Source organism: Dermochelys coriacea, chromosome 11, assembly GCF_009764565.3.
Source record: "Dermochelys coriacea isolate rDerCor1 chromosome 11, rDerCor1.pri.v4, whole genome shotgun sequence".
Classification (NCBI taxonomy): domain Eukaryota; kingdom Metazoa; phylum Chordata; order Testudines; family Dermochelyidae; genus Dermochelys; species Dermochelys coriacea.
In genome coordinates this window covers 37,132,369-37,159,378 of record NC_050078.2, presented here as the reverse complement: position 1 = coordinate 37,159,378, position 27,010 = coordinate 37,132,369, and the positions used below count along the sequence as shown (strand labels likewise).

General features: G+C 39.3%; 1 protein-coding gene across 9 annotated transcripts in view; it reads left to right on the top strand.

Annotated features, from left to right (window-relative positions):
* TTC21B (tetratricopeptide repeat domain 21B) overlaps window positions 1-27,010 on the top strand; it is a 93,362-nt gene that overhangs the window by 44,369 nt on the left and 21,983 nt on the right. For 8 of the 9 annotated variants that reach the window (XM_043505230.1, XM_038421122.2, XM_043505229.1 and 5 more), the window contains 10 exons: window positions 302-412; window positions 6,523-6,661; window positions 8,526-8,632; window positions 12,489-12,677; window positions 17,354-17,464; window positions 18,788-18,869; window positions 19,533-19,683; window positions 20,128-20,289; window positions 20,658-20,853; window positions 21,706-21,930. In XM_043505230.1, the coding sequence (XP_043361165.1) occupies window positions 302-412; window positions 6,523-6,661; window positions 8,526-8,632; window positions 12,489-12,677; window positions 17,354-17,464; window positions 18,788-18,869; window positions 19,533-19,683; window positions 20,128-20,289; window positions 20,658-20,853; window positions 21,706-21,930 (1,473 nt within the window). Of the gene's footprint in view, window positions 1-301; window positions 413-6,522; window positions 6,662-8,525; window positions 8,633-12,488; window positions 12,678-17,353; window positions 17,465-18,787; window positions 18,870-19,532; window positions 19,684-20,127; window positions 20,290-20,657; window positions 20,854-21,705; window positions 21,931-27,010 lie in introns of those variants that run through there. The other variant, XM_043505233.1, reaches the window with a different exon arrangement.

Below are 27,010 nucleotides of genomic sequence, written 5' to 3'. Positions count from 1 at the left end.
AAAAGAATTTCAGAAGACAGAGAAAAGATTAAAGGTTGATTTAAAACTTTGTTTCTGTGCTATGTTCTCGCAGCTTAACGGGAATTAAGCACAAAAATGTGTAAATCAGTGTGTTATTTTTGAGTCTGCTGTCATCTTAAGACAGTCTGGTAGAGACCACCCTGATAAGTCCCATAATTTGTGAAACAAGTAGTATTGAAGCTCGCTTTGTGGCATTAACAGATTGCTCTGTTAGCTCATTATAGGCCTTTTAGTATAGTTTTGTGAATTTACCATCTGTTTTTCTTTGTTAATGTTCTAGCCTGAAGAAGCCATAGAAGTCTACGAGCAGGCTTTAAAGAAAAACCCAAGAGATGGAATTTTAGCAAGTAAAATTGGAAAAGCCCTAATCAAAACTCATAACTATTCAAAGGTATGTTATGAATAGTTCATAGACATGCTGTATAAATGGATTACTGTCTACTTCAATGTTAATTTGTTTTTCTAGTACACATGCAGATAGAAGCATTTTACTATGAAAGTTCCAAAAAAGTGGTTTTTCATACTCCTCAAAATGCCTGGAGTATTAAATGTTGTTTTTTCTCTGTAGCAGGTCTTTTTGGCTCTGATTATGTCTCATGGAAAACTTAAAAAAACATTAATTATTTCTAAGTAGAATATTTTTCTTTCCTTATTTTTCACTGCTGAAGACAGCTACATAAAAATAAGGTCTTTGTTGCTAAGGAATTAGTCTGTTCCAGACTGATTATTTCCTTCCTGAAGTTATGAAGCTCATCGGAACCGAATAATGATGTCACAATTGAAGGATCTGGACTTTGGGTCGAAAATAAGTAAATGCATAATAAAGCGTGAATAAAAGTTTTATGTGTTTTATTATTGGTATAGCGTGTTTCAGAATTACAAGATTCAGTTAATTTAATTTGTCATCTTGTAAACAAGAACAGTCCATGCTACGAATGTGGAACAAATATCTCTCAAAATATTCTTTGGATGCTTCTTACTGTTACTGTAATCCAGCAGTATTGTATATCAGCACAAATTACTTTGACATAAATTCTTAGCAGTTCTTGAAGTATGTCAGTGTAGATTCCACTCTAGATATGAATGCATATCATGAACACAATCTTGGAGTCTTTTAAACAGCAGTGTTGATTGGGCTGTATTGGCAACATGCATGTTCTCTCACTCTCCCATCCAAAAGCGTAATGGGCAGAGAGGCCACAGCTGCCCCTCAATTACTTCTTACCAACTGTGGCAGTGAGACAGTGCCCTCTTGGCACCAAGGACCAGTAATCAAGACAAAGGAGATGAACATTTTGCCAAATGTAATTTTCGATAAGTCTCCTCTTCCCAGAGGGAGAAGCTTAACTCTTCATTCCACTCCTGGTAATGGAGCAGTAAGCTCATGCAACAGGGGTAAGTGATGCCAGCTCACTTCTGGCTCAGTATCTGAGACCTAGAACAGCGCCTATATCTGACAATGTTGGTGACTGCCAACTGCCAGCATCAGCACCAATAATAGAATAATTAACTCTGGTGCTGACCTGATGTTAGCAAACTCCTCTAAGTCTCCAATGCTCTCCTTTGCATTGAAGGCACTGTGCTCAGCATGGTACATGCTTAGGGCTTATGATATCAGTGTTGCCTCAAAGATCTCTACCACCATTGGAGAAAGTCTCATTTCTTACCAGGGCACATCTTCTCTTCATCTTCAAGCAGAGAACTCTTGCTCCACCATTCAGCCAGATCAGGGAGAGGGTCTTTCTCTTCAAACCAGAGTGCATGACCCCAACTCCTTCACCTCAAGCATGACAATGGCCTAATCAGCTTTACCAAAACCAGTCTTATTCCTACAGTGCTCCACTTTTGGCATCCTGGGGACCTCCATTTAGGAGCAGATCTCCCTCCTATCAGTCATGGAAAACGCAGTAGGAGAGTTTGACCTACATGATTGCTGGTCCCCTGAATATGGACAGAGGAGGGGCGTGAATAGTTGGCAGATAAAGAACAGGTAGGTTTTGAGCCACCAGAACGATATCCTTCATCCTTTCCTAAAGATCCATCATTGGCTTCTTCTGATGGGGCAGTCTCCTGATGATTTTATAGCCTTCCAGGAGCCGCTTTCCCCTACTGCTGGTCTCTTTTAAAAATTAGAAACATCAGTAAGGGAGGAAAAAGCTCACAAGTTATTAGACATACTACATTCTTCTGCTCCTGTCAGAAGAGCATTGCAAATTAACAAGGCATTTTAGAGCTGACTAAAACTTTTGGTCAGCAACATTACCTCCAGCTAAAAGAGCATTAGGGAAAAAGGTACCATGTACCCCAAATTGGTTGTAAGCAATTCTACTTTCCTCCTACACTGCATTTATTAATGATCTCTGCAGTTCATGGAAAAAAAACTTAAATCTAAGAGTACACCTAAGGAAAAAAGACAGAAACTATCCTTGTTTGGGACAAAAGGTTATTAATGTCACTTCGGATACAAAGAGTGAACTTTCAAGCCTTGTTCGTGAAGCAGTTATCTAACCTAGAACAAGATAATCCCCTTTTTTTTTGTTAAACTTCCGTAGAACATGAGAGGAGTTAAGTCGTTATTTCTAAAGGACAGCTAGTGTCAGACACTGTTACAGACAGCCAAGAATACCTCAGACATGGTGCCTAGACATATAGCCACTGCAGCAACAATGTGAAGAATGTCATGTTTATTGGACTCTGGTATGCCTAGAGAGATGCAGAATGCAACTGACGACTTGCCCTTTGGGATACAGACTTATTGAGCACATGTACTGATGATGTTTTACACTTCCTAAAAGATTCCAGAGCCATACTGCAAACACTGGACACTTACATCTCTGTACCAGATTGCAAACTTTTCATATAACAAGGGCAAGCCTTACAGAAAATACTCAGCTACTTAAAGCAACAACCTTCTGAGTATCCACTCAGGAAGAACCTGAGGTTCTTCTGGAGAAGGTTAACATCTTTCTCAGTCACTAGTCAGTGTTCACCTGCTTCTAGACAGTAGGTTTGATATGAGGAAAATGAGCCACATTCAAACTGGACAAGATGCTTACTTTCTCTTTTCTACCAGCTGGGACTGGAATAACAACCAAACGGTGAGTGAGAGAAGTTGTCGTTTGGCTATTCATCCAATTCTAGTCCTTACCCCTCTCTCATCCCTCTCGTGGGACCCTTCTCGTGAAAATCAACCAATAGAAGTGGCTTCCCTGCTTCACCTGGGAGCCAAAGAGGAGATACATCTGGCTTTTATTCCCGGTATTCTCTTCTTCCAGAGAAAAAAGGGGGTCTTGCGTCTAGGATAAGATTGAATAAATATATGTTGTCTTGGTTTCAGGATGGCCTCTGTCATCCCTTCTCTTCAGGCTCATGACTGGTTTGTGGCTTTTGACTTTAAGGATGCCTACTTCCATTTTCTGATCCATCTGGCCCATAGGAAGTATCTGCAGTTTACAGTAGGGCCCAATCAATGTCAATAAAAAGTGCTACCATTCAATCTCCAGAGCTCTGAACGTCTTCACAAAATGCTTAGCTCAGGGGGTAGCACATCTAAGGAGTCAAGGCACTCATATGTAACCATATCTAGGTGATTAACTAGTCAAAGGCAGGTCTGATCAGGAAGTCACTATAGCCCTGAACTGTCTTTCATCTATTCAGACAGCTGGGCCTTATGGTGAAATAATTTCTCATCCATCACAGATGACAGAATTCATAGGAATCCTAATCAACTCCAAATTGGCAAAAGCGTATCTTACTGAGAACAGATTTTGTTCTGTACAGATCAGCACCAGTATCAAAATGAATCTGAGTAAAACCTGCCTCAAACTCCTAGGTCACGCATCAGCTTGTGCATACGTGACACTGCTAACCAGACTTAACCTACATCCGTAAAAGGCTAGCTGAAGTTATTGTATCCTTACAGAATATCAAATGAACATGCACACTGTTGTTCTAGCTTGTGCTTTATCATTACTGAACTGGTGGTCAGATCCCCAAAACATTTGGAATGGAGTACCCGTTTCCACCCCCACTCATATAAAGACACTGTCCGCAGATGCATCAGGAAAAGGTTGGAGCACACACTTAGACCATCTCCAAATACAAGGAACTTGGTTCCAAAAGTACACTCAAACATTCCAGAATTATGAGCAATTGGGTTAGCTTACATAGCATTCCTACCTGTTTTAAAGAATTTGACACTGCAGATTCTTGCAGACAACTCATTTGCAATGTATTATGTAAACAAGCAAGGCCCCTGTGCCAAGAGGCAGTCAATTTATTGGCATGGTATCAACAACGTGGGATAGCCCCAGTAGTTCTCCTCATCCTGGAGTTAGCAGGATGCAAACAAAGCAGTTAGCCTGTTTTGGACATCTGCTGAATATCACCAACCACAAATGGCCTCTGAAGTGCTTCATCACCCCAATATTTCACTGCTGGGGAAATCCCATTTTGGACTTTGGTGGCAGAGTACATGAAGTGTCCAGTCTTTTGGTCCTAGGAGGCATGAGTGTGGGATCCTTTCAAGAGTCCTTTCTCATAGCATGGGATCAAGATTTCATGTATACATTTCCATTGATCTTTCTGATGCTAAGGGTGGTCGGATAGGATGCAATCATGCCGCTGTTGATAGCTTGAGATTGGCTAAGACAATTCTGGTTGATCTCCTCAGAATGTCTGTTCAGTCTCCACTAGTGCCTCTCATCTATCCAGACACTGTATCTCAGAACCAAGATCAGATAATTGACTCAGGCCCAAAATTGCTACACCTGACTGTCTGGATGTTGATTGCAGTGTTGTCATAAGTGTTGCTATGTAAGCTCAAAAGCTTGTCTTTCACCAACAGAAGTTGCTTCATTAAAAGATACTCCCTCCTCACCTGGTCTTTCTAATAGCCTGGATATTGGTTAGTTGAGTGCAACTGACTGTTTACTACAAATACAAGAAATCCCACTGCAAAGCATAAAACTGTCCACACGGAAAAGTGGAAAAGACTATCTATTTGGACAGCCGTTGAAGGCTCCTAGACCTATAATCCTTGATTATATTCTACATTTTTGAAACACTTTTGGACTTTCATTTAGTTTTGTTAATGTTGACCTGATAGTGATTTTTGGCACGCCATCCCTCCCCTCGTACGGTCATGTTCAGTTTCCTCTTACCCCAATGTATCCAGAGATTTTCAGTCTCTAACATTTCTTGCTGAATAATCCAAAGGAGAGTAGTGCCTAGGATTGGCTGGGAGTTCAGTGAATAAAACCTCTTTTTTTAATCCCTTTGCTTTTTTTGAGGCAGGTGTTCTACAGTGCTGCTGATATTTTAAGCTGAAAGAGGTAGTCAGTTTAACATTTTTGGCATACTTTACATGTGCTATAACATCACTTTTTTTAAAAATATCCTTGAAAATGGATTTTAAAAATTAAACATCAATGTACTTAATTCCAGTTTTAATTTTAGTTTGTTTTTTTTCTTGTAAATATATAAAGTCATACATTTTGAAAATTAAGTTTTCTGTAAGCTTATATTTTAATTTTTCAAATACTGTAACTATCACTGTTTATTTGGAAAACAGAAAATATAAATGCTTTCCCCACATTTTGTCAAAAAAGTTTCTCTAAACAGAAATTTTCCAATTTGCTCTAATTGTGACCACTTCAGTGGAGCTGAAAGCAACCTATATGAGGGTATCCAGAAGGTTTTTTGAACTGTTAGCCTTCATTTTTCTTTTCTATACAAAGGACCAAATCCTGATGCCACATATAATGGCTCATACAACCACTGCATCACTTTAATAGTCCTTGTTAAGAACCTATTTTTGTTGTTTCCTTGCATGACTAAGAGTTTTATTTTTAGTTATAATTGCATTTCTTATTTAAAAGTGTAGGGAAAGCAGAAGACATTTCATATATATATAAAAGTGGCAATTATATATATGCATGCCTCTTTTTTTTTTTTTTTTTTTTTTTTTTTAAGAGCACTAGCCTCCCCTCTGTTTGCAGATGGACTTCAAAATTGGGCAAAGAAATAATGCTTTGGTCAAAAAAGTGGGTTCTTATGTCTGTAAATCCATTCAGATTTGGTTATCAGCTCTCAGGATAAAAAAAACAACAAAACTCTGAATGAGGGAGAGGTGCTGTTTAAAAAATAGTGTGTGATCATATAATTAAAGATATCAAAATGCAGAGGCCCAGGGAACAGAACTAAGATTGCACAGGCAACCTTACATATGACACTTCTTAGCTTCTGAGTCATTGACTTTGCAACCTAAAGTTTCGTTTAACATAGTTTTTCTATGTAATTCTAGATTGAAATAAATGTCTGCTGTTACCAATTTATTAGTGTTTTTACTGGACATTTCAGTGTATAATTAGGGTGATAGTGGAGCAGGTAGTTGCATCATTCAGCAAAATTTCACTAATTATCTAAGTGCAAGGTGGTATTTTTATTAAGATTTATTTTAGAAAGCCGATTTCCATAAATGTATTAAGTTTTTCATTTCAGGCAATAAGTTATTATGAAGCTGGACTGAAAAATGGTCAACAGAATATCCTTTGCTATGATCTGGCTGAACTCCTGCTGAAACTGAGGCAGTATGAAAAGGCGGAAAAAATACTTCAGCAAGCTTTAGACCATGAGCCTGGTATGAACTAGTCATTTTATTTACAACAAAACAGAAATATTAGGGGGTGTGTGTGTGTGTGTGTGTGTGTGTGTGAGTGAGTGAGTGAGTGATTTTTAGGAATAAATGGGTATAGTGTAGACCTTTTATCTTATGAACTTTCAAACTTGTGTTGGCACTGTACTATGAGAATTGCATGTAAATTAAATTTAACTCATTGAAAGGTGACCAGTAAAGGATTTTTAAAATATGGAGTTCAAACTTCCTTATTGCTTTATCATGTGTAAAGGCTGCCTGAAAAGTCTGTTATCTATCTTAGAAATAACTTTTTAAAAGTGAAATCTGGTAGTCTTCCTGTTTTTGTTAGAAGAACATTAGGAGGTATAAGATACGTTTCTTGTGCACTCATCACAACTTAGAGGGGTGAAGGTGTTTGAATCTAACACAGGCTTCCTTTATTTAAAATATTTATTGGTCATTGAAATTAAATAGCAGAAATAGAATTTTAAGACTGACTAAAAATCCCTTATTAGCTCAACTTTCATACTCTTGGCTTTTGTGATGTCACTATTGCATTAATTCACCAGTCTGCCAGCCCACATAGGATCTGAATGTTAAATGCAGAAAACAAGCTGGAAATGACTTCACATGTACAGTTAATCTACTTGTTTGGAATCTGAGTTAGCCAAGGCCATCTGGCTCTGGCTAACCCAAGAGTCACATTTTATAGAAATTGTGATTTTTTTTTTCTGTAACAGTAAAAACAAACTATCCCACCATCACATTTTCTGTATATCACAAGGAAGCAAAAAAGTGCACAAGCCAAACTTATTTTCTTTGTAGATCCTCTTTAAGAATTTTTTTCCTTATTTTCTTCATGTCCTTATCTGACAAATTTATTGTTCTATTGGGTGATATGAAACAGTTAAATAGCACTTTTATAAAAAGTAGTAGTGCTCTGTATTGTCTTATCCAAAATAGAAATAAAATATTTTGTAATAATCTACAGAACACTAGAAAATGTACTGTGGGGAGTAATTGTGCACTATATGGGAAATAGAGACAGAAAACTTATTAAGCCATCTAACCTACCTTATTTACACAAAGAGTTCCTTGGAGGCAGCCTGCTTATAGAGTGCTGCTCATTGTACTATGTTTTATAAAATACACTTTAGTTTTAGGCACCTGTGTATGTAATACAGAACTATGTTTTTATCTGGAAGTAATAAGATCTCTTTGGTAAAGAAGTAGAGATATAAATAAGCCCTAGATATACCAAACTGTAAAGCAGCCATGCTGTGTCAGTTGGGAAGCAGATGGAAATTATAGTATATAATGGAAGTGCTTATACTCCTCAAAGCTGTTTCTTCCATAGTTCCTTTCACAACCACTAAATAAAAGTAGCTTGCAGCTTTTTCAGTAGCCCCTTTCAGTACTGTATATTTTTCTATCAAAAATCCATCCAAAACAAGGTGGTTCTTCAGAGTTTAGCAATAGTTAAGTGAAAGCACTGTACAGCCCAGTCCTGCTCCCATTGATATAAGTAGGACATTTCCTGTTGATTCAGTGGGATCAGGATTAGAACCTTGATTTGAATATCTTATTCAAGGCATGTTGGAAAGTTGTTGTGTTTTTTTTTTTGTTTGGTTGGTTGGTTTTTTTTTCCTTTCTCATGCATTTGAAACTAACATGAGCTGAACTAAACATGCAACTCCTTTTGGTTGAATCTTCTGCAGATCTCCAGTCCAATTTTTTCTTTAACCCTGAAGATGTGCATGCACAACTTCATCTTTCAGCTATGACTCCTCCACAAGGTGTCATTAAACTGTCCAAAGGAGGCAGTTCCTACTTCAACTTTTTGTTTCATATTTTAATATTTTAACAGTGAATGGGTTGTCCTCTCTAATGGAAGATGGACGTTACCACGTTCTTCTTGGAAAAATTTATAGCAAAATGGAGAAGACAGATGAAGCTATTGTTTCTTTACAGCAGGTAAAGAAAAAATAAGTACATTAAACTTCTAAAATTTTGTGGGGAGGAGGAGGACTTCTAGCATTCTGCAGAAATAAATTGGATAACAAAGTAGCTAAAGTAGAAAGAAAAGAAATAAAAAATAAACTAGAGATTGAATTGCTCAGAGGATTGGTAATAGGATACAGACCTTTTTACCTCTAGGTTAGTGGTTTGATACTGACTGAAAGTATTACTGTTGCTAGCTCTTAGGTGACCTATGAATTAAAAGTCTAAAGTCCAAGTCCCAGCCACATGTTCATGTAAAAGCCACCATAGTTTCAGCAGAGTGGCTGAAGACCAGGCATGGAGTCAGAGCTAGTAGTGGCTGCCTTAACTCAGGTCCAAAGCACACTGCTGAGCAATATGGGGAGTTTGTGGAACCTATGCCTGTAGCCTTTCTGTGCACAGAGTAATTGAATTTCACTTGCTGTCCAAGGGCAGCATTAAGGATAAAGACTGGTGAACTGGGGAGTTTAAAGTTGAGACCTAGAATGGGGCTTGAGGGGAGAGCTGTAATAACTAGAGAAAAAGGGCAAAACTGTGGTAGCTGGAGACAGTCTGGAGCTTTGGAAAAGATACAGCACTTCTCCATAACCTGAAAGTTGATCTGACCAAAGAACCTCCTTTCCACTCATTTGCTGAAAGACCTAATTTCAATGTGTTGGGTTCTAATGATTTCCTCCACCACACACACAAAAACCCTTAGGGCTGGACTGCAGATGCAGGGAGCCTGGGCAATATCTTCTGAGCAGTCTGAAAAATTAAACCAGGTATATTGCCCAAAGGATGTTTGCATAAAAAACCCAAACATTGCATGTTAATCTGTTGTAAAATTTGGTATTTTGTATTTTAATAAGAAATGTATCGAACTTACTCCCATCTCTTATTTTTGGTCCTTGTCTCATTCTCTTCCTTCAGCTTTTTTCTTTTTAGAGTTCAGTATCTTCTCCACCCAACTCTCAGTAACTGTTTCCCTGCCAACTGATTTCTACATTTCACCCTTTATTTCCTCTGGCTCCTTCATATTCTTTTAGCGTGTCTCACTTTTTACTCTCTTCACAACCTCCCTCTTTGCTCTCTGTCTTCTAACATATTCTCAAGTGTCTCATTCTGTTTTGCCACTGACTGTGTCTGCTTGCTTCCATTCCTCTCAAGCTCTCCTTTCTCCCTCTGCCTGCCTACCCATGCCTCCCACTTTGCTACTAAAATGCCCATGCATTAACTTCCTAGTCCCAACTATACATTCACTCACCACCTGCCACTCATTATACCACACTCTCCCTCCCACTCCTGCCTCTTGGAAGGGGACCCAGGATTGGCTCTCTCAGCTCTTTTTCTGGATCTCTTTGCTCCCTATCCCCTATACACACTATGTGTAGTTTCTTTCTTCTGCCAGAAGTGGATGTAGGGAGGAAGAAATTTATTTGGGAACTGGCAGAGAAGGTGGCTCTATGCTGCTTTTTTTTTTTTAACCTAAACAACCACTAGTAGGGCAGGAAGAAGCAGAGTAACATAACTGGTTCTTTCTCCCCGGCTGCCTGTGACCGCCCTTAAGCAAGGCTGGGAGACGGGGAAGAATGTTCCGAACCAACAGGGAAGCAGCTCTTTCCTAATGGGCTTTCAAAGATCAAATGGCTGATGCACTTCATGTGTGCCTCAACACTTTCTTTGCACAATGGTTGGGATCCAACTGATATTAATCAGTCAATAGATATATTGGGCTGATACCAAAAAAAAATTAAATCTATGCAAATGCATATAATTAAGGAATGGTTTTTTTGGTTGTTTCATTTGTTAAGCTCCATAATTTTTTTGCTCCCAGGGCTGAGTGTGATGTAATATGAGGAACTCCTAGTTAAGCTGCTAGGTCTGCTATATAGGAGTTCCACTTTTGAATTTCCACCAGAAATGAGCCTCATAGACAGAAAACAAAACAGCAAAAACACAAAATTCAAATTTTCTTTTAGCAGGTGAAATAAGTGTGATGATTTGGTTTTGGACCTTGAAGTCTTGCTCATCTCTGCCTTACCAGTAGTCAGGTTTTGTCAGTACTTAGTGAAACAAACAAAGCTTGTGTACAGAACAAGAGAAGGCAGCTTAAAAAAAGACTTGATGTGACGCTTGAGCTAAATGTTTTTTCACATGTAATCAACAGCCTTCATAGGCAGAACTTTGAGAAGGAAGGAGTCCCAACAGTGCTTGACAGTAGTTGTAGGGGGAAAAAGATGAATACAGTGTTTAAGTACAAAAAAATCAATTTTCTTTCCCACTGTCGATTACCAAAGTACTTGTACTGTTTTGTAAACAGAAAGCTGCTGCTTTAAGTAGTCAGCTGCTCTTGTCAGAATCCTTCAGTGATGTCTTGTGCCAGTACTTTTTGCCATCACAGCTCCTGTCACAGTGATGGATTAGGAAATTACTGAATGAACTGAGGACGAGGGGGTGATTTAGAAAAGTCCTATAGCCGTGATCTTTTTTTACTGTAAGTTTATATAACTATAATTTTGAGCTAACTATGATCATATGATGGCTTGAAAAAATTATGAAATGCTCTGAGTATTAGTTGGTTTTATTTTCACAAGTGGTCAGATCTTAAATAAGTTAGGTAAAAATGTGTAAAATGTAAGGAAAATGTTGCAGATTAGTGAAATTGGATGAAACTTTTAATTGCAGATTTTGTCATTTAATAAAAAAAAATCACTTTCACTGTTAGGCTATGTCTATACTACACATCACTTGGTGGGGGTGTATACGTGGAGCTACATGCCATGGTGAAAAGCACATCTGCACTGCTGTGTGTAGCTACTTGTGTCAGTGAAAGGCTCTGACAGAGAGTATGTTGTGGGGCGGGGGGGGGGGGGGTGCTGCTAGTGCTCCAGCAGCTCCCAATCATTGGAATCTTCCACTGTGATGAGCAAAGGCTCTTCCAGCTTCCTGCTGCTAGTATCTTTCCCACAGCAGGAGAAGGGCTCTATCAGTGGGAAGCTGGTAGAGCTTTTCCTTGCTGCTAAAATGGGAAGAGCTCCAACAGAGGAGAGGTAGCAGGACACTGCATTGCTAAAAATAGCAGCCTTGGTGAAGAGGCCTGGCTTGGGTGAGTAGAAAGCCGTGCAAGGTATGTACTCGAATACATACCCACACCTTTCAGGTGTGTCTTTACTTACTAAGTTGTTCCTCACCATCTTCGCTTCTGTTTATTCCCATGATGGGAGTGGGCTACCCATGTGTGTTCTCTACACACTCCCGAAAGAAGCATGCAGTATAGATGTACCTTTAGTGTGTCATCCAAAAAAAAATTAGAAATATTGCCCAGATCTTTCTAATTTCTAATTCAGATCTCTACTCCATCCTGGTGGAAAAGCTACTTTTCAAGAAACCAACACAATTATATTGTATAGAATATATCTATTTTCTTGGCATGTAGGTGACAAATGATGGTGCTGGCACACAAAATAAAAATATTTTCTTATTAATGAAGCCCTGTTAAATGGACAGAAGGTCTGTATTGGACAAGGATATGGGATATCTCCATCTTTTTGGAATAATAAATGTTAAAAAGCTTGTGTATTTTAAGAAAAACTGAAACAAGAAGTAAAATACCAACCTGATGATTGAGTGCATTGTGAGTTTGGGGACGAGAATTTTCCTTTGAAGCATTTTTTTCCAACTAAGGGAGAGCCGGTAACAAACTTGTGAATGCAACCTCTGCATTCACAACCTGTGCATTTTTTGTCTAATTATATTAACAAGAGTGCATATGTAAGAGTGATGGTTATTATTACATTAACTTTCTGCTACCCTCACTCTTTTTTTTTTTTTTTTTTTTCCCCCCTAGGCTCGGGAATTGCAAGCCAGAGTACTCAAACGGGTTCAAATAGAGCAACTGGATGCAGTTCCTGCACAGAAACAGTTAGTAGCTGAGATTTGTGCAGAGATTGCAAAACATTGTACAGCCCAGCGAAACTATGAGAAAGCAATTAAATTTTACAAAGAAGCTCTTGTTCATTGTGAAACAGATAACAAGGTCAGTCCTATCTCAAAAATAACTATTTTATGTCACCTTTTATTGAAAGGGTCTTGTCATCTAACAACTTTTACTGCTGAACTACAAAGTAAAATAAAATAATTATGCCTTTGTTGCTGCTTTAAGATGTAGAGACCATGTGAGTTCTTTTTCTTCTTGTTTCTATCTTCGGAGTTATCTTCACTGCAATGGTAAATAGTTTTGCCCCTAACCCAACTCCCATCCACTGGCACAAATCTATAGCTCAAGTTAAGAGGTGCTTTCAGCATGACCTAATTGATTTGTCAGGAGTTGAATTTTAAATGCTGCCGAGACTTGAGCTAATAATGCAAATGGGAATGCAGCCATAGGCTACAGCTTGAGTTTTCACAGCTCCTCAATTGCTAATCCAGTTACTTTGTGTAGTTCAAGTATTATTCCACAGTGTGACCACTCTAAATTGAACTAGGCTAGTTCAAGCAGAGTAACTCACACTAACTGTTGCAATGACAATAAGCCCTTTGAAGCCCTTTGAAAGATCAAGTCTTTAGCTTCCTGTTTTTCCTAGCTGACGGGATCATACTGGGATAGTAGTATCATAAGAGATGGAAACCTTAACTGTGGTTTTTTAATACCTAATTTGAGACAGAGAGAAGGTGATTAGCCAGATTGATTAGAACACTGTTTTGTTGGAGTTAAAGGTTTTAAGAAAAACAGTGTGACTCAACATCCCTTTTCCACTCAGTTGAGTGCTGGGAAAGCTGCAGCTCATAATGCAGTTTCTTGTGATGCAACTATCCTATTTTTCAGAGAGGCTTCCAGCAACAGTAGGAATGGCTTGATATGTAAGGAAGAATCAAGCAGAAAAAAATCCTTTTTTCCTACAAAACTTGGTCACCTTTTTCACATAATAGTGAAGAAGTGCAAAAGGGGAAAAATTAATGGAAAAATGAGCCTTTAAACAAAATGTAAAACAAAACAAAAAATGGATTTCTCGTATTCAGAGGCAACTTGTTTCAAAGATGTGGTAATACATTCTTCTTCGAGTGATTGCTCATGTGCATTCCACAATAGGTGTGTGTGCGTGCGTGCTCGCTCACCCGTAGGGGAGCGACCTAGCGACCCCTGGACTGGTGCCACCATGGTGCGGTATAAGGGGCGCTGCACACTCCCCCCACCCTCAGTTCCTTCTTGTCGCTAGTGAAGGTGCTTTGGAACTGCTCTGTTCCAGCTCTGCTATAGCTTTCCTTCTTGGACTCTGTTAGTTCATAGTTAGTAGTGCCTGTAGTTTTTAATTTAAAAAAAAAAAAAGTTTTAGTTAAGTGTGCCTTAGTCGGGGTGTGCTCCGGGCTTTAAGTCGTGCGACACTTGCAAACAGCCGATGCCCGTCAGTGACCTGCACGTGGACTGTTTACGCAGTCTGGGGGAAACCCATCTTAGCAATTGCTGCAAGATTTGCAGATCCTTCAAACCTCGAACCAAGAAGGAGCAGGACTTTGGCTCCGAGCCATTTTGATGAAATTGGCCTTAACCCTGACACTGCTGCAAGTTGACACCAAGCACCACGGCATCAGTGCACAGCGACCCAATGATGCCCTCCACAAGTTGGCACCGCTCCCCATTCAAAGGACACTCCAAAAAGGCAAAGAAGCGGTCTTCTCTGCCAAGGCACCAGAGCAAGACGGGGGGAGGCTAGGCCCGCGTTGGGCAGCTCTCGGTCCCCATCAGCCTCGTGGCCTCCAGCTCAAGTTGAGCAGATTAGTCCAGCCCACTCCAGGCTGGCCTTCCTTGGCTGCCAGTGGCCACATTCGGGTGCCTTCCACCATGTGCGGTAGCACCAGGCTCCTTGGCCAGCACCATGGTACCAATGGACCCTGACTCAGCCCCTGGTGGTGGTTCGCTCAGTGTCCAGAGCCTCAGAAAGACCGTCGGCCTCCCTTTTTCAGCCTCCCAGAAGAGAGTCAGCGGAGCGTTCATCTCCAGTCCCGTACTCAGAAGGGGACCAAGTGGTGGGATCTGTGGCACCAGTGGGGACGCAGAGTACCCCACCCTCATCCTCCCCAGATGACATGATCATGGCTCCTCCTCCGCCTGTCCCGCAGGAGGACATGAAAGCCACCAAGAGCTGTTGAAAAGGGTGGCATCAAGCCTCAACCTACAAGTCGAGGAGGTGGAGGAACCCTCGGACTCACTCTTCAACATCCTCTCGGCTTCGGCGCCAGGCAGGGCGGCTCTCCCACTCCATGAAGGAGTGGCAAAGATCTCGAACGCCTTGTGGCAAATCCCAGCTTCCCTGTCCCACATCTCTAAGAGGGCAGAAAGGAAGTATATTGTGCCCGCCAAGGGGCATGAATACCTGTAAACTCACCATGCCTCCAACTCTCTAGTGGTCGAGTCAGTCATCCATAGGGAGCAGCAAGGTCAACCCGCTCCTACTCCTAAAAATAAGGACTTGAGGAGACTAGATCTATTAGGTAGAAAGGTTTATTCATCCTCGAGCTTCCAACTGAGGGTGGCGAATCACTAAGCCCTGCTGGGTAGATACAATTTCAATTTGTGGGGCTCCCTGCCCAAATTTGCGGACTCCCTCCAGGAGCGTGATAAGAAAGAGTTTAAGGCTCTGGTTGAGGAGGGCCTGGCTGCTGCCAGGGCAGCCCTTCAGGCAGCCTCGGATGCCATGGATATGGCTGCAAGGTCTCCATGAGGCGAGCATCATGACTCCTGCTGTCTGGATTGTCCAGAGAGGCACAGAACTCCTTACAGGACCTTCTGTTCGATGGCAAGGCCCTGTTTGCAGAACAAACAGACGTGAAGTTACACAATCTGAAGGACTCCTGCATGACATTAAAGACCCTTGGCCTCTATGTCCCAGCCCCAGACAGGACCAAGTTCAAACCACAGTAGACTCCCAGTCAGGCCACCCATTCCACATATGAGCCCCCTTATAAAAAGTCAAGGGACTAAAAAAAAAAAAAAAAGCGACCGCAGAGGCAATCCTGGCCTGCACCACATCCTGGGCCCTTTAAGGGTAAACAGGCAGGAAAGCGCCAGTTTTGACGGGACGCCTGGGGGCGACTTACCAGTTTATACCAGGGATTCACCCGCAATAAAACTTTTCTTGTCTTGTCTTGTCTTCTCTTCTCCAATTGATTGTGTGCTTTTCTCCCGGAGTGGTCACGGCTGACCTTGGACCAATGGATTCTCAACACTGTCTCCCGGCGATACACCCTCCAGTTTATTTCTACCCCAATCACCCACCCTCCATCCCTGTCCCCTTCAGGGAGCCTACTCGAGCAGGAGGTGAGGTGGCTCCTTGGCTTAGGAGCGGTGGAGGTGGTGTCAGCGGAGTTCAGACGCAAGGGGTTCTACTCCCGCTATTTCCTTATCCTGAAGACCAAAGGGGAACTCAGGCTCATCCTGGACCTGCGAGACCTGAACCTGTACATGGTGAAACTCAAGTTTTGCATGGTCTCTGGCCTCCATCATCCCCTCCTTGGATCCCGGGGACTGGTACGCCACCCTCGATCTACAGGACACGTACTTCCACATTCATATATTCCAGGGACACGGGCGTTTCCTCCATTTCACGGTTGGGCAGGAGCACTACCAGTTCACTGTCCTCCCATTTGGCCTGTCCACAGCTCCCAGGGTATTCACAAAGTGTATGTCTATGGTAGCGGTCTACCTCAGACATCGGGGAGGTCCAGATCTTTTCCTGCCTCAGCGACTGGCTGGTCAAGGGCAGCTCCAGGTCGCAGGTACAGGATCATATATCCCTCCTCCTGTCCAGCCTGTAGGGCTCTTCCCCTGATGAACTTTTCATGGCTTTATCCAAAATTGTCTGTGATGGAACCGCAGTCCCTATGATGAACTCCACCCTAAGTAAGCTTTGGGTAGTGAATATTTATATATCTGATGCATCTTCAGAAATAGATCAGGATTGGAGTGCCAAATGTGCTAGTCTATAAAAATGTATATAAAAAATATAGTTTGACTCAATTGCTTATACTCTAATACTAATCAAAGTATATTAATGAGAAGTTCTCCTTCTGTTGGTTGAAAAGACTTAAAACTTTTTGTATTTATTTTTGTTTAGAGATAATTCTGTCTATCTAAGTATAACATGGCAACCATCCCCTTAGTATCTGAGGATATGTCTACACTGGAAACTTCAAAGCGCTGCCACAGGAGCACTCCCGTGGCAGCACTTTGAAGTGCAAGTGTGGTCGTGCATGAGCGCTGGGAGACAGCTCTCTCAGCACTCGTGGTAATCCACCACCCCGAGGGTATTAGCTCCGAGTGCCGGGAGTGCGTTTCCTAGTGCTTGGAGCCTGTCTACACTAGCACTTTAAAGCGCTCAGACTTGCTGTGCTCAAGGGGGTGATTTTTCGCACCCCTGAGCCAGCAAGTTAGAGCACTATAAAATGTAAGTGTAGACATATCCTGAGTGCCTCACCGTTTTTAATGTGTTTATCCCCACAGCACCCTTATTAGGCAGGGAAAGTGCTATTATCTCCATTTTACAGATGTGGGAACTGAAGATTAGATTCACTAAGTGACTTGCCCAAGAATATACAGGAAGTCAGGGAATTGAACCCAGGTCTCCTGAATTCTAAGCTAAAACACTAACCACTAAACCATCCTTTCTCTGTTACTTGCATAAAGAGGAATACTTTTATATTTTTTTTCATCTTCAGGTAATGTTGGAACTTGCACATTTGTACCTTGCACAGGATGATACTGATGCTTGCCAACATCAGTGTGCATTGTTACTGAAGAATGACCAAGATAATGAAGCAGCTACAATGGTTAGTGAGTTGTACTAATTTGATTTGCTGTATTAAGTGGACTTCAATGCTAGAAAACTATTTAATATGTACTGTCTAAAATATGTGTATAGAGAATAATGTATATTTTAAAAAAAAAAGTGTTTGGAGGAGTTTTAGTAAATGAAGATGAACAACCTATCGTTGAGTGTTGTTTGGATGTTCATTTGCATCAGATCATTATCCAGCATAGTTTATAACTATTAGTATACATAGCCTTACTATCTTGATACAGAATGCATGTTACAGAAACATGAGAAGTCAAGAGGGAATTGTAAGAGAAACACTGTTCAGAATATGGCTAGATGCCAACGGAATAAACAGTTCGTTATGAGAAAACTTTTCTCTTAAACCACTGCACTGCTTGCATACAAGAGATGTAGCCCAGAGTACTTTACCTACTGGACTGTGTTATTAGGTTGGCATCTGTTTGGGAAAGCTCCTTTTAACCTTAAGGTGAACAGCGTTTTAACAAATTGCTTAAGTTACACTGGTTATGGTATGGGCATCCTCCCCTGGAAACTAGAACCTACTAAGTTATGGATCAAGCAGTTGAAAGATTTTACTGTACTAGAAAAACAAATTGCTCTTTTCCCCCTGCTCATTGGAGGTCATGATCATGCCTGGATTTTATTCTGATACTGTATGAAGAACCAGAAGGAAATAACATTCAGAAGAGCACTTGATAAATCTGTTCTTTTCTATCCACCTCCTAGTGAAAAGAAACTGAAATTTGGAATAATTTGGACTTATTTCTCCTTATTTGCCTGTGTTATAATATTTTTCCTCTCAGTCTTAATAACTGATTGAGTGTTCTTCTCTATATATATAATCACCCTGGATTTCTAATAAAAACACAATTCATGCTAGAAAGAATTTGTGCTTTTCTAATTTGTTTTAAATTTCTGTTAATATGTAATTGAAAAATAATAGAATACATAACTGAAAAAAAAGTATTTCTTGCTCTTAACATATGGCTTTTTTTGTTTAATATTTTGAGATTAACAAGGAAGAACGCATAGCATTGGGGCAGGAATTCATGGTATAAACAGAAGTAAACAAGTTCTCTTTAAATTGTTAATGTAAATTTCAGTATATTCCCAAACAAATATTAATTATCCTTATTTTGGAAACTTTGAGATAATTCTAAAAATATTTCATTTCAGAACCCTTTTATAGAAAATTAGATTTCATTGTTTTCATTCTCTTGTTTACATTTTCATTTCAGTAGATTTGGGGATTAATCAAACCCCCATTCCATACCTCGTAACTTTTTTTTTTTATATTAATGTTTTGATCGTGTAGATGATGGCTGACCTCATGTTCAGGAAGCAGGACTATGAACAAGCTGTTTTTCATTTCCAGCAGCTCTTAGAACGCAAACCAGGTGTGTATTCAGTAATGATATTTCAATTTCTTTCTGATACATGCATGTCAAACACGAGCCATCACTAGTTCTAATGGATATCATAGACACAAATATTTAAAGCATCTTTTCTATGAAGCTTAAGAAATGATTATCTCTAGATGAAATGTGCATATTTCATACAGGACCTAATATAGTTACAGAATTATTTAACTTTTTTTGTTTCAAATACACAGCCAAAGTTTGTGTGTACACAAACAGAAATAGGATTTCAAGGCTAACATAAGTAACTGGAGTGTCCTGTAAAGTTTGTTTGTTTATATGCAAAATATGAATAGTTACATATAAAACTGGAAGTTTTAGTGATACTGGAGAGATTGTAAAGTTTGCTATTGGGAATATGTTTGAAAAAAGTTAAGAATATATGTAGCAAATGATATTTGATTTTTTTAAAATGCCCTTCAGTTGGGCCCATACCTACTGTAATCTGACCATTAGATCTTTTTAAAATGCATTGTAAATATAATACATACAGGTACAAAAGTTTTTTTTTTTTATTTTAAATAGTTCATGTACTCTAGTTTAATTTGTAGCACGAATTAAAAGAGGGATTTACTTTATTTCTAATCTGTCCAGCAAATGTAACTTACTTTAAAAATGTTCTAAATATATGTGTGTATTTAGATAATTACACAACTCTGTCCCGTTTAATTGATCTGTTAAGAAGAGCTGGGAAGCTAGAAGAAGTTCCAAGATTTCTTATAATGGCTGAGAAACATTCCTCCAGAGCAAAACTCGAGCCGGGTTTTCATTATTGCAAAGGACTGTATCTTTGGTAGGTATAGTTATAACTGATTAAAATAACACTTACTGGGTAACTATATTATACATGAAAAGATATTTCTTTGAAATTCATTACAACTCTGAACTTCTTATTATGACATTGGTAGCTACTTGACTAGGAAGTCTAGATTCAGTTACTGGGATTTTAGGAGAGGTTTCCTTTTCTTTTCTGAAAAACACTTTGCATGTGTCATTTCTAGAAAATGTAGCTAATATATCTGTCTCTAATACTCCTTTCACTACTGTATCTGATGCTATTTCATGTGGAATTTTTTGCTGTTTCAATGCAAGTAGAAATTGCATTCTCAGAACTAATTTTTACAATATGTACACAATAAAAAATTATGTACCTAGTGTATTTTTAGGGCTACATTTTTCTTCTTTATTTTATTTAGCTTCTTGTCCAAACTGAAAGTATTTTTCATAACTTGTCTAGGTATACTGGCGAACCAAATGATGCACTTCGACATTTTAATAGAGCCCGGAAAGACAGTGACTGGGGACAGAATGCAGTTTATAACATGATCGAAATTTGTTTGAACCCAGATAATGAAACTGTAGGTGGTGAAGTGTTTGAAAATCTGGATGGTGACATAGGGTGAGTTTAAAAATAAATACTTTTTTTTCTTGATAACACTTTGGGATCCTAGTCTAAATTTGAATAGACAATGAGAGAGAGAGCCTCAGTGTGGCGCATTAAAATAAGAAAGCTACCAAATTGCAGCAAGACGATTAAGGGAATTCTGTTCTGGAATCCTAGGCATTTGTAGGATGCCTTTGCCTATAATTTAGAATAACTTTCAGTACAGAAGAGAACCAATATAGAATAGTCATATAAAGGTAACTATTGTATGTAACAGTGTAACAACTTTAGTATGTTATCAGTTACAGCTTGTAGCTTATTTAATAGTAGTATTGCATAACAACAATTGGGTGTTTTGTAAACTCTTTCTTTCTAATGTATAGTAATTCCACAGAGAAGCAGGAGTCTGTGCAGCTGGCTGTAAGAACAGCAGAAAAACTTTTGAAGGAACTCAAGCCCCAGACCATTCAGGGTCACGTTCAGCTTCGTATCATGGAAAACTATTGCCTAATGGCAACCAAACAGAAATCAAATGTTGAACAAGCACTAAATACTTTCACTGAAGTTGTTGTTACTGAGGTTGGTGATTTTTCTCCCGCCACCCTCCCCTTCCTCCACAAAAAAGTACTTTTTTTTTTATAGTTTTTCTTGAGTTTAAGTTAAGAAATATTATAAGATACTTAATATTATCAGGTCTGAGAATTATATTTGTTCCCTACTAGGTAGAGAATGATTTTTGAAAATTTAGCAACAAAACATGCTTGAAGAAGCATTCTCTCTTGTTGAGAAATACATTTGTGGTTGAATTTGCATATTTATTAAGAAATTGATAACTAGGCTTACCATGCTTCTTAAAATGAAATTGTTTTTTTGCTTAGTAACGTCGTCTAAGTCTAGATAATGAGCTTGGGATATGATTCCCAGTTCACATACACATATTTGCGCTATCTCTCATCTGAGCTAGCATGCTAAAAATAGTAGTGAACCTACAGTAGGGCAGGCAGCGGCAGCATGGGCTAGCCTCCCTGAGTATAAACGCAGTGGGTACATACTCAGGCGGCTAGCCCATACTGCTGCTGCGTGTGCCATTATGGTTATGCTACTGTTCTTAGTTCAATAGTTCAGTGAGCACATGAGTATGCATACGTGAGCTGGGAATTGCACCCCAGCTCATAGTGTAGATGTAGCTTTCATGTAATCTAATTCCCAGTGTTTTTAAAACTGCATGACCAATAATAACACACCAATTCTAAATTCATTCCAAGTCCAAAATTAACTTAACATTTCAAAATTGGATGCTTTTATGTATTTTCATTGGCATTTCACTGACATTTGGTTTGGATCTTAGCTTCTAGTTTTATCTTTCTGTAGCTGCTCGGTAACAATATAATTTAGAAAACTTAATTTTGTTCTTAAAATGTTTTATTGCAGAAGGATCATATCCCAGCACTTTTGGGAATGGCCACAGCCTACATGATTTTAAAACAAACTCCACGAGCCAGAAATCAGTTGAAACGCATTTCAAAAATGAACTGGAATCCCATAGATGCAGAGGAGTTTGAAAAAAGTTGGCTCCTTCTTGCTGATATTTATATTCAATCTGCAAAATATGATATGGCAGGTGAACTATTAAAACGGTGTCTTCATCATAACAGGGTAAGTGACAGAATAGTAAAGAATAATCTTCCATATACTTATCTCTATGCTTTTATTTTTAAATTTGTCTATGAAAATATATTTTATTTCAAAATTGATTTTTCTTATGTGGGGGGAAATGAACTTGGCTAGTCTTTTGCTCTTTCCATTTACCCTTGAGAACAGGAAATGAATGCATCTGCAGATGCTACCTAATGAGCTGTCAGTAATTTATGCAAGTTTAAGCTGTGGTGAGGCACTATGTGCTGAAGGTGTCTATGGAATGTCAAGAATGCATCTCATTATGAATCTGATTCGGGGCTAATGAAAATTGCAGACAAATATAAATTGTGGACATTTTCCCCATTTTTTAATGCATTATTTGTAGCTGCGTATACAATTTTATATGTTAACAGAACATGTTTTATAAGCCCTATTTTACAAACTAATCTACATAAATTTTTAGTTTTTCTGATTCTTTCACCCGTCTTGCACTGAGGAGTTGCTTTTCTCTGGATTCTGATGCTTCTGATGATTTTATTGGGCACATGGGATTTCTGACCTGGCAAGCTGCCAGAAACTCTGCTCAGATGGTAGGAAGTCAGCAGCTCTAGCTCTCCTGCTTAATATTTCCCATTATTTTGTTTCTCCTTGGTGGTTGAGAGCTTTCTTTTCCTTTCTACTTATATACATTTCACCTTCCTTCAGATGAGGCAAATTTTAAGAGGCTTTTTCCCCTGCAGAGACCACACCCCAGGGCTCAGCCTCAGCATCCTGCAGGTTCATGTAGCTGCTTTTAGGTATCTTTCAGATATCATCTGCTGAATAGCAAGACATTACACCCTCATGTTTCTAGAGTCATCGAAGCAGAACTTGCGTTTCGATCTCCTGTCAAATCTCCTGCTGTGCTTGGAAGCTTAGTTTAGTTCTGGAACTGATAATGTTCCTCTAACCAAAAATGTCCTGCCAGTTGAGCTCCCTCTTTTACACCTAATGGGTTAAGCATGAGAGCTTCCTCTGATTACAGTTGTGACAGGATGACATTGGGTCAGAGGTGGTCTTTCAAGTAGGCTGTGTATTTGTTTTTATATGCAAGTAATCTACTAGTCATAATAATTCATTTCTAGTAATTTCACAGTCTTTGTTAGATACATAGTTAACATATATACAGAGCATTTTAGCTCAGGTCAATCTGTCTATCTAACCTAAAATTAACTGCCTGCTCCAACTGTCACTCCCATACTCTGTAGATTCTATTAGTTCTCCTGCAGTCACAGTAACAGCACTGGCTGGTCTAAATCTAATGCCTTTCACTCTGAAAACCAGTAGGTAAACTGAGCAGATCCTGGAACAGTGTGGTGGGGAGGGGGATGTCATGTGCTGCTGCTGAGATTCTATAGTAGCTGGGTTGATAAAGTTTTATAGCTCTGTGTAGAGGTGACAAATACAGATCATATCAAATTATTTTCTTTAAACATCTTTGTACATCTGAAATATTTAGATAGATAGATAAATAAGGTTCTGAATAATGGAAGGGAGGGGAAAGTAAACTGGAAGGATACAAAAAGATTGCATTCCAGGTCTCCAGCACCAGAGCACAAGGAAGAGATGCCCATTCCCACATTGGTCTCCAATCCATGTGCAATGAAGAAGGCCTGCAGGAATTGTACTGTGCAGATAAAAATGGTTGCTAAAGTTTTTTGGTTTGAGATTTTTTTAAATCACTTGTATGTTTATGGAAATAATAATAATTTCCACAAGCATTCTGAGTTACAAACTTGACTAGACTGACAAAATACATTATTTTGGTGAACAGATTTTTAGGATTGCTTTTTACAATTGGAAATGAATGATGTATGTACATTTTGAATGAGAGAGCCTATGTAAACACTTTGTCATGCAACATGGGTTTGTGTCCATTTAAAACATGTAGATTTGGTTTAGACCGCAGACCATATTCTGTGTTAAGTTACAAAGTCAAAGAGAGCCCAACATATGTTTCCAAAGCTAGAAGTTTTCCATAGAATCAAGGGCTTTTTTATATATATTTATTTAAAAAATACAATTCAAGAACCACTTATAGACCACAGACTTCTTCGTAAGAGAAATCTTGGACTATTTTGTGTTCCAGTTTTCCAGATGATCTCAGGTTGGTCTTGTAGGTTATAAAATTGAAACCATTTCCTCATTAGACGTAGAAAGTTGAATCTAAAACAGTTTTGAATAGTTAAGATGAAGTTGAATATAATACAGGTATCTGCATTGTCTTGTCCCTAGTGTAAATAATTAGCATGCTAAATGGATAATTAGGACATTAAATAGAATTCTGTAACTACTTTACAGAAAATACTCAGTTTAGTGGCAGGGCAATACATCTTTTATAAACCATTCAAAATGAGACTTCCAAAAAGCTTGCTTATTTTCAGAATTGTTGCTAATCATGAGCATGCTCTGCTTTATATGTTTAATATGGAGATTCCTGTCTTTCTGTATTTTGTCAGTTTTATTACAGGCAGGGCTGGTAGCACTACATATTCAGGTTGCCTGAAACTTCCCATTAGAAGATCCTATTTTCAGTTATTTACAATTTTGCCAAACTATTTAACCATTCTGGCTGCAATTTTTCATAGCAGGTGTTTGTCTCAGGTTAAAAAAAAAAATTCTGGAAAATTTTAGCCAAAGCAGTTTAGGAATTTTTTCAGGAATGAGGCTAGGGGAAAATACATTGTTTTGCCCATGTTAAATAATCCTGGCAGCAGCCTTTCTTTGAAAAGCTCTAGCATTCCTGTGAGCAGAGACTTGAAATTTGGCGGGGAATGGCCTTTGTGTCAGGGATGTGCCTTTTGTTGTGCCCATGAAAATCCACCAAAATTTGGCCTACTTATAAACCTTTGAAAAATAGCAGTTCACACATGCTAGAGGATAATGAGGGGTAAGTAATGGCCAACGCTGATTTGTCAAGAACAAATCATGCTAAATCAATCTCATTTCCTTCTTCGATAGGTTAACTGGACTAGTTAATAGCGGGGAAGCAGTAGACATTATGTATCTTGACTTCAGTAAGGTTTTGAACACACTCCCACATGAGTCTTGTAAGCAAACTAGGGAAGTATGGTCTAAATAAAATTGTTAAATGGGGAGTCACTGGTTGAAGAACCATACAGAGTAGTTGCCTGCAGTGTCAGCCTGGGAGGACTTACAAAATGGGGACCGGCAGCAGTCTGTCCTGAGGTCAAAACTATTAAGTATTTTCATCAACAACTTTAATGATGAAGTAGAGAGAACATTTACAAATTTGCTGCTGAGAGGATGCAAACACTTTAGAAGACTGTATTAAAATTTAAATAAAATAAACTAGCTTAATAAATTAGAGAATTGATCTGAAATCAAGATGAAATTCAGTGAAGACCAGTGCAAAATATAAAACTTAAGAAGGAAAAATCAAATACATAAATACAAGATGGGGGAATAACTGGATAGGCAGCAGTACTGCAAAAAGGGATCTGGGGTGGATCACAAATTTGAGTGATTTGAATAGCCTTCCAAGAGAAGCAGTGGGGGCAAAAGATCTGTCTGGTTTTAAGATTCTACTCGATAAGTTTATGGAGGAGATGGTATGATGGGATAATGGGATTTTGGTAAGTAATTGATCTTTAAATATTCAGGGTAAATAGGACTAATCCCCTGAGATGGGATATTAGATGGATGGGATCTGAGTTACCCAGGAAAGAATTTTCTGTAGTATCTGGCTGGTGAATCTTGCCATATGCTCAGGGTTTAGCTGATCGCCATATTTGGGGTTGGGAAGGAATTTTCCTCCAGGGCAGATTGGAGAGGCCCTGGAGGTTTTTCGCCTTCCTCTGTAGCATGGGGCATGGGTGACTTGAGGGAGGCTTCTCTGCTCCTTGAAGTCTTTGAACCATGATTTAAGGACTTCAATAGCTCAGACATAGGTGAGGTTTTTCATAGGAGTGGGTGGGTGAGATTCTGTGGCCTGCGCTGTGCAGGAGGTCGGACTAGATGATCAGAATGGTCCCTGCTGACCTTAGTATCTGAGTGTCTGCAATGTGGTGGTGTTGCAGAAAAGACAAATATCGTTCTGTGATGTCTTATATGTTATATGTAAGACACACGGGGTAATTGTTCCACTCTACTCAGTACTGGTGAAGTCTCAGCTGGAGTACTGTGTCTGAAATTGTGGTGCACAAAACTGGAAAGATATGGACAAACTGGAGAGTGTCCAGAGGAAAGCAACAAAAATAAAGGTTTAGAAAACCGTGGCCTTTCAGGGAAGGTTGAAAGAATTGGGCATAGTAGTCTAAAAAAGAGAAGACTAAGGGAGGGCATAATAGTCTTGAAAGACGTACAGTGTTGTTCTAAAGAGAACAGAACACAAGAACAGCAGTACTAAAGGTGAATGGTAATCAGTTCTCCATGTCCATCAGAGGTAAGACAAGAAGCAATCGGCTTAATTTGCTGCAAGGGAGATTTGTGTTAGATATTAAGTAACAATAAGGATAATTAAGCATTGGAATGGGTTATGTAGAGAGACTGGAATCTCCATTGCTAAAGAGCCGGTTAGACAAATAACTGTCAGAGATAGTCTAGGTATGCTTAATCTTGCCTCAGCACAGGTGGCTGGACAGGATGACCTCTTAAGGTCTCTTATAGCCCTACATTTCTATGATTCTGTGCTCAGTTGTAGTTCCTTAGCGTATGTCTACAGTACAAAATTAGGTCGAATTTATAGAAGTTGGTTTTGTAGAAATTCATTTTTATACAGTCGATTGTTTGTGTCCCCACACAAATGCTCGAAGTGCATGTAGTCAGCGGAGCGTGTCCACAGTACTGAGGCAACCATTGACTTCCGGAGCATTGCACTGTGGGTAGCGATCCCACAGTTCCGGCAGTCTCCGCCGCCCATTTGAATTCTGGGTAGAAATCCCAGTGCCCGATTGGGCTAAAACATTGTCACGGGTGGTTCTGGGTACATATTGTCAGGCCCCCCTTTCCTCCCTCCCTCTGTGAAAGCAAGGGCAGACAAAGAATAGTAAATATGGCAGGCGACCAGCTTGGCTTAATGGTGAAATCCTAGCGGATC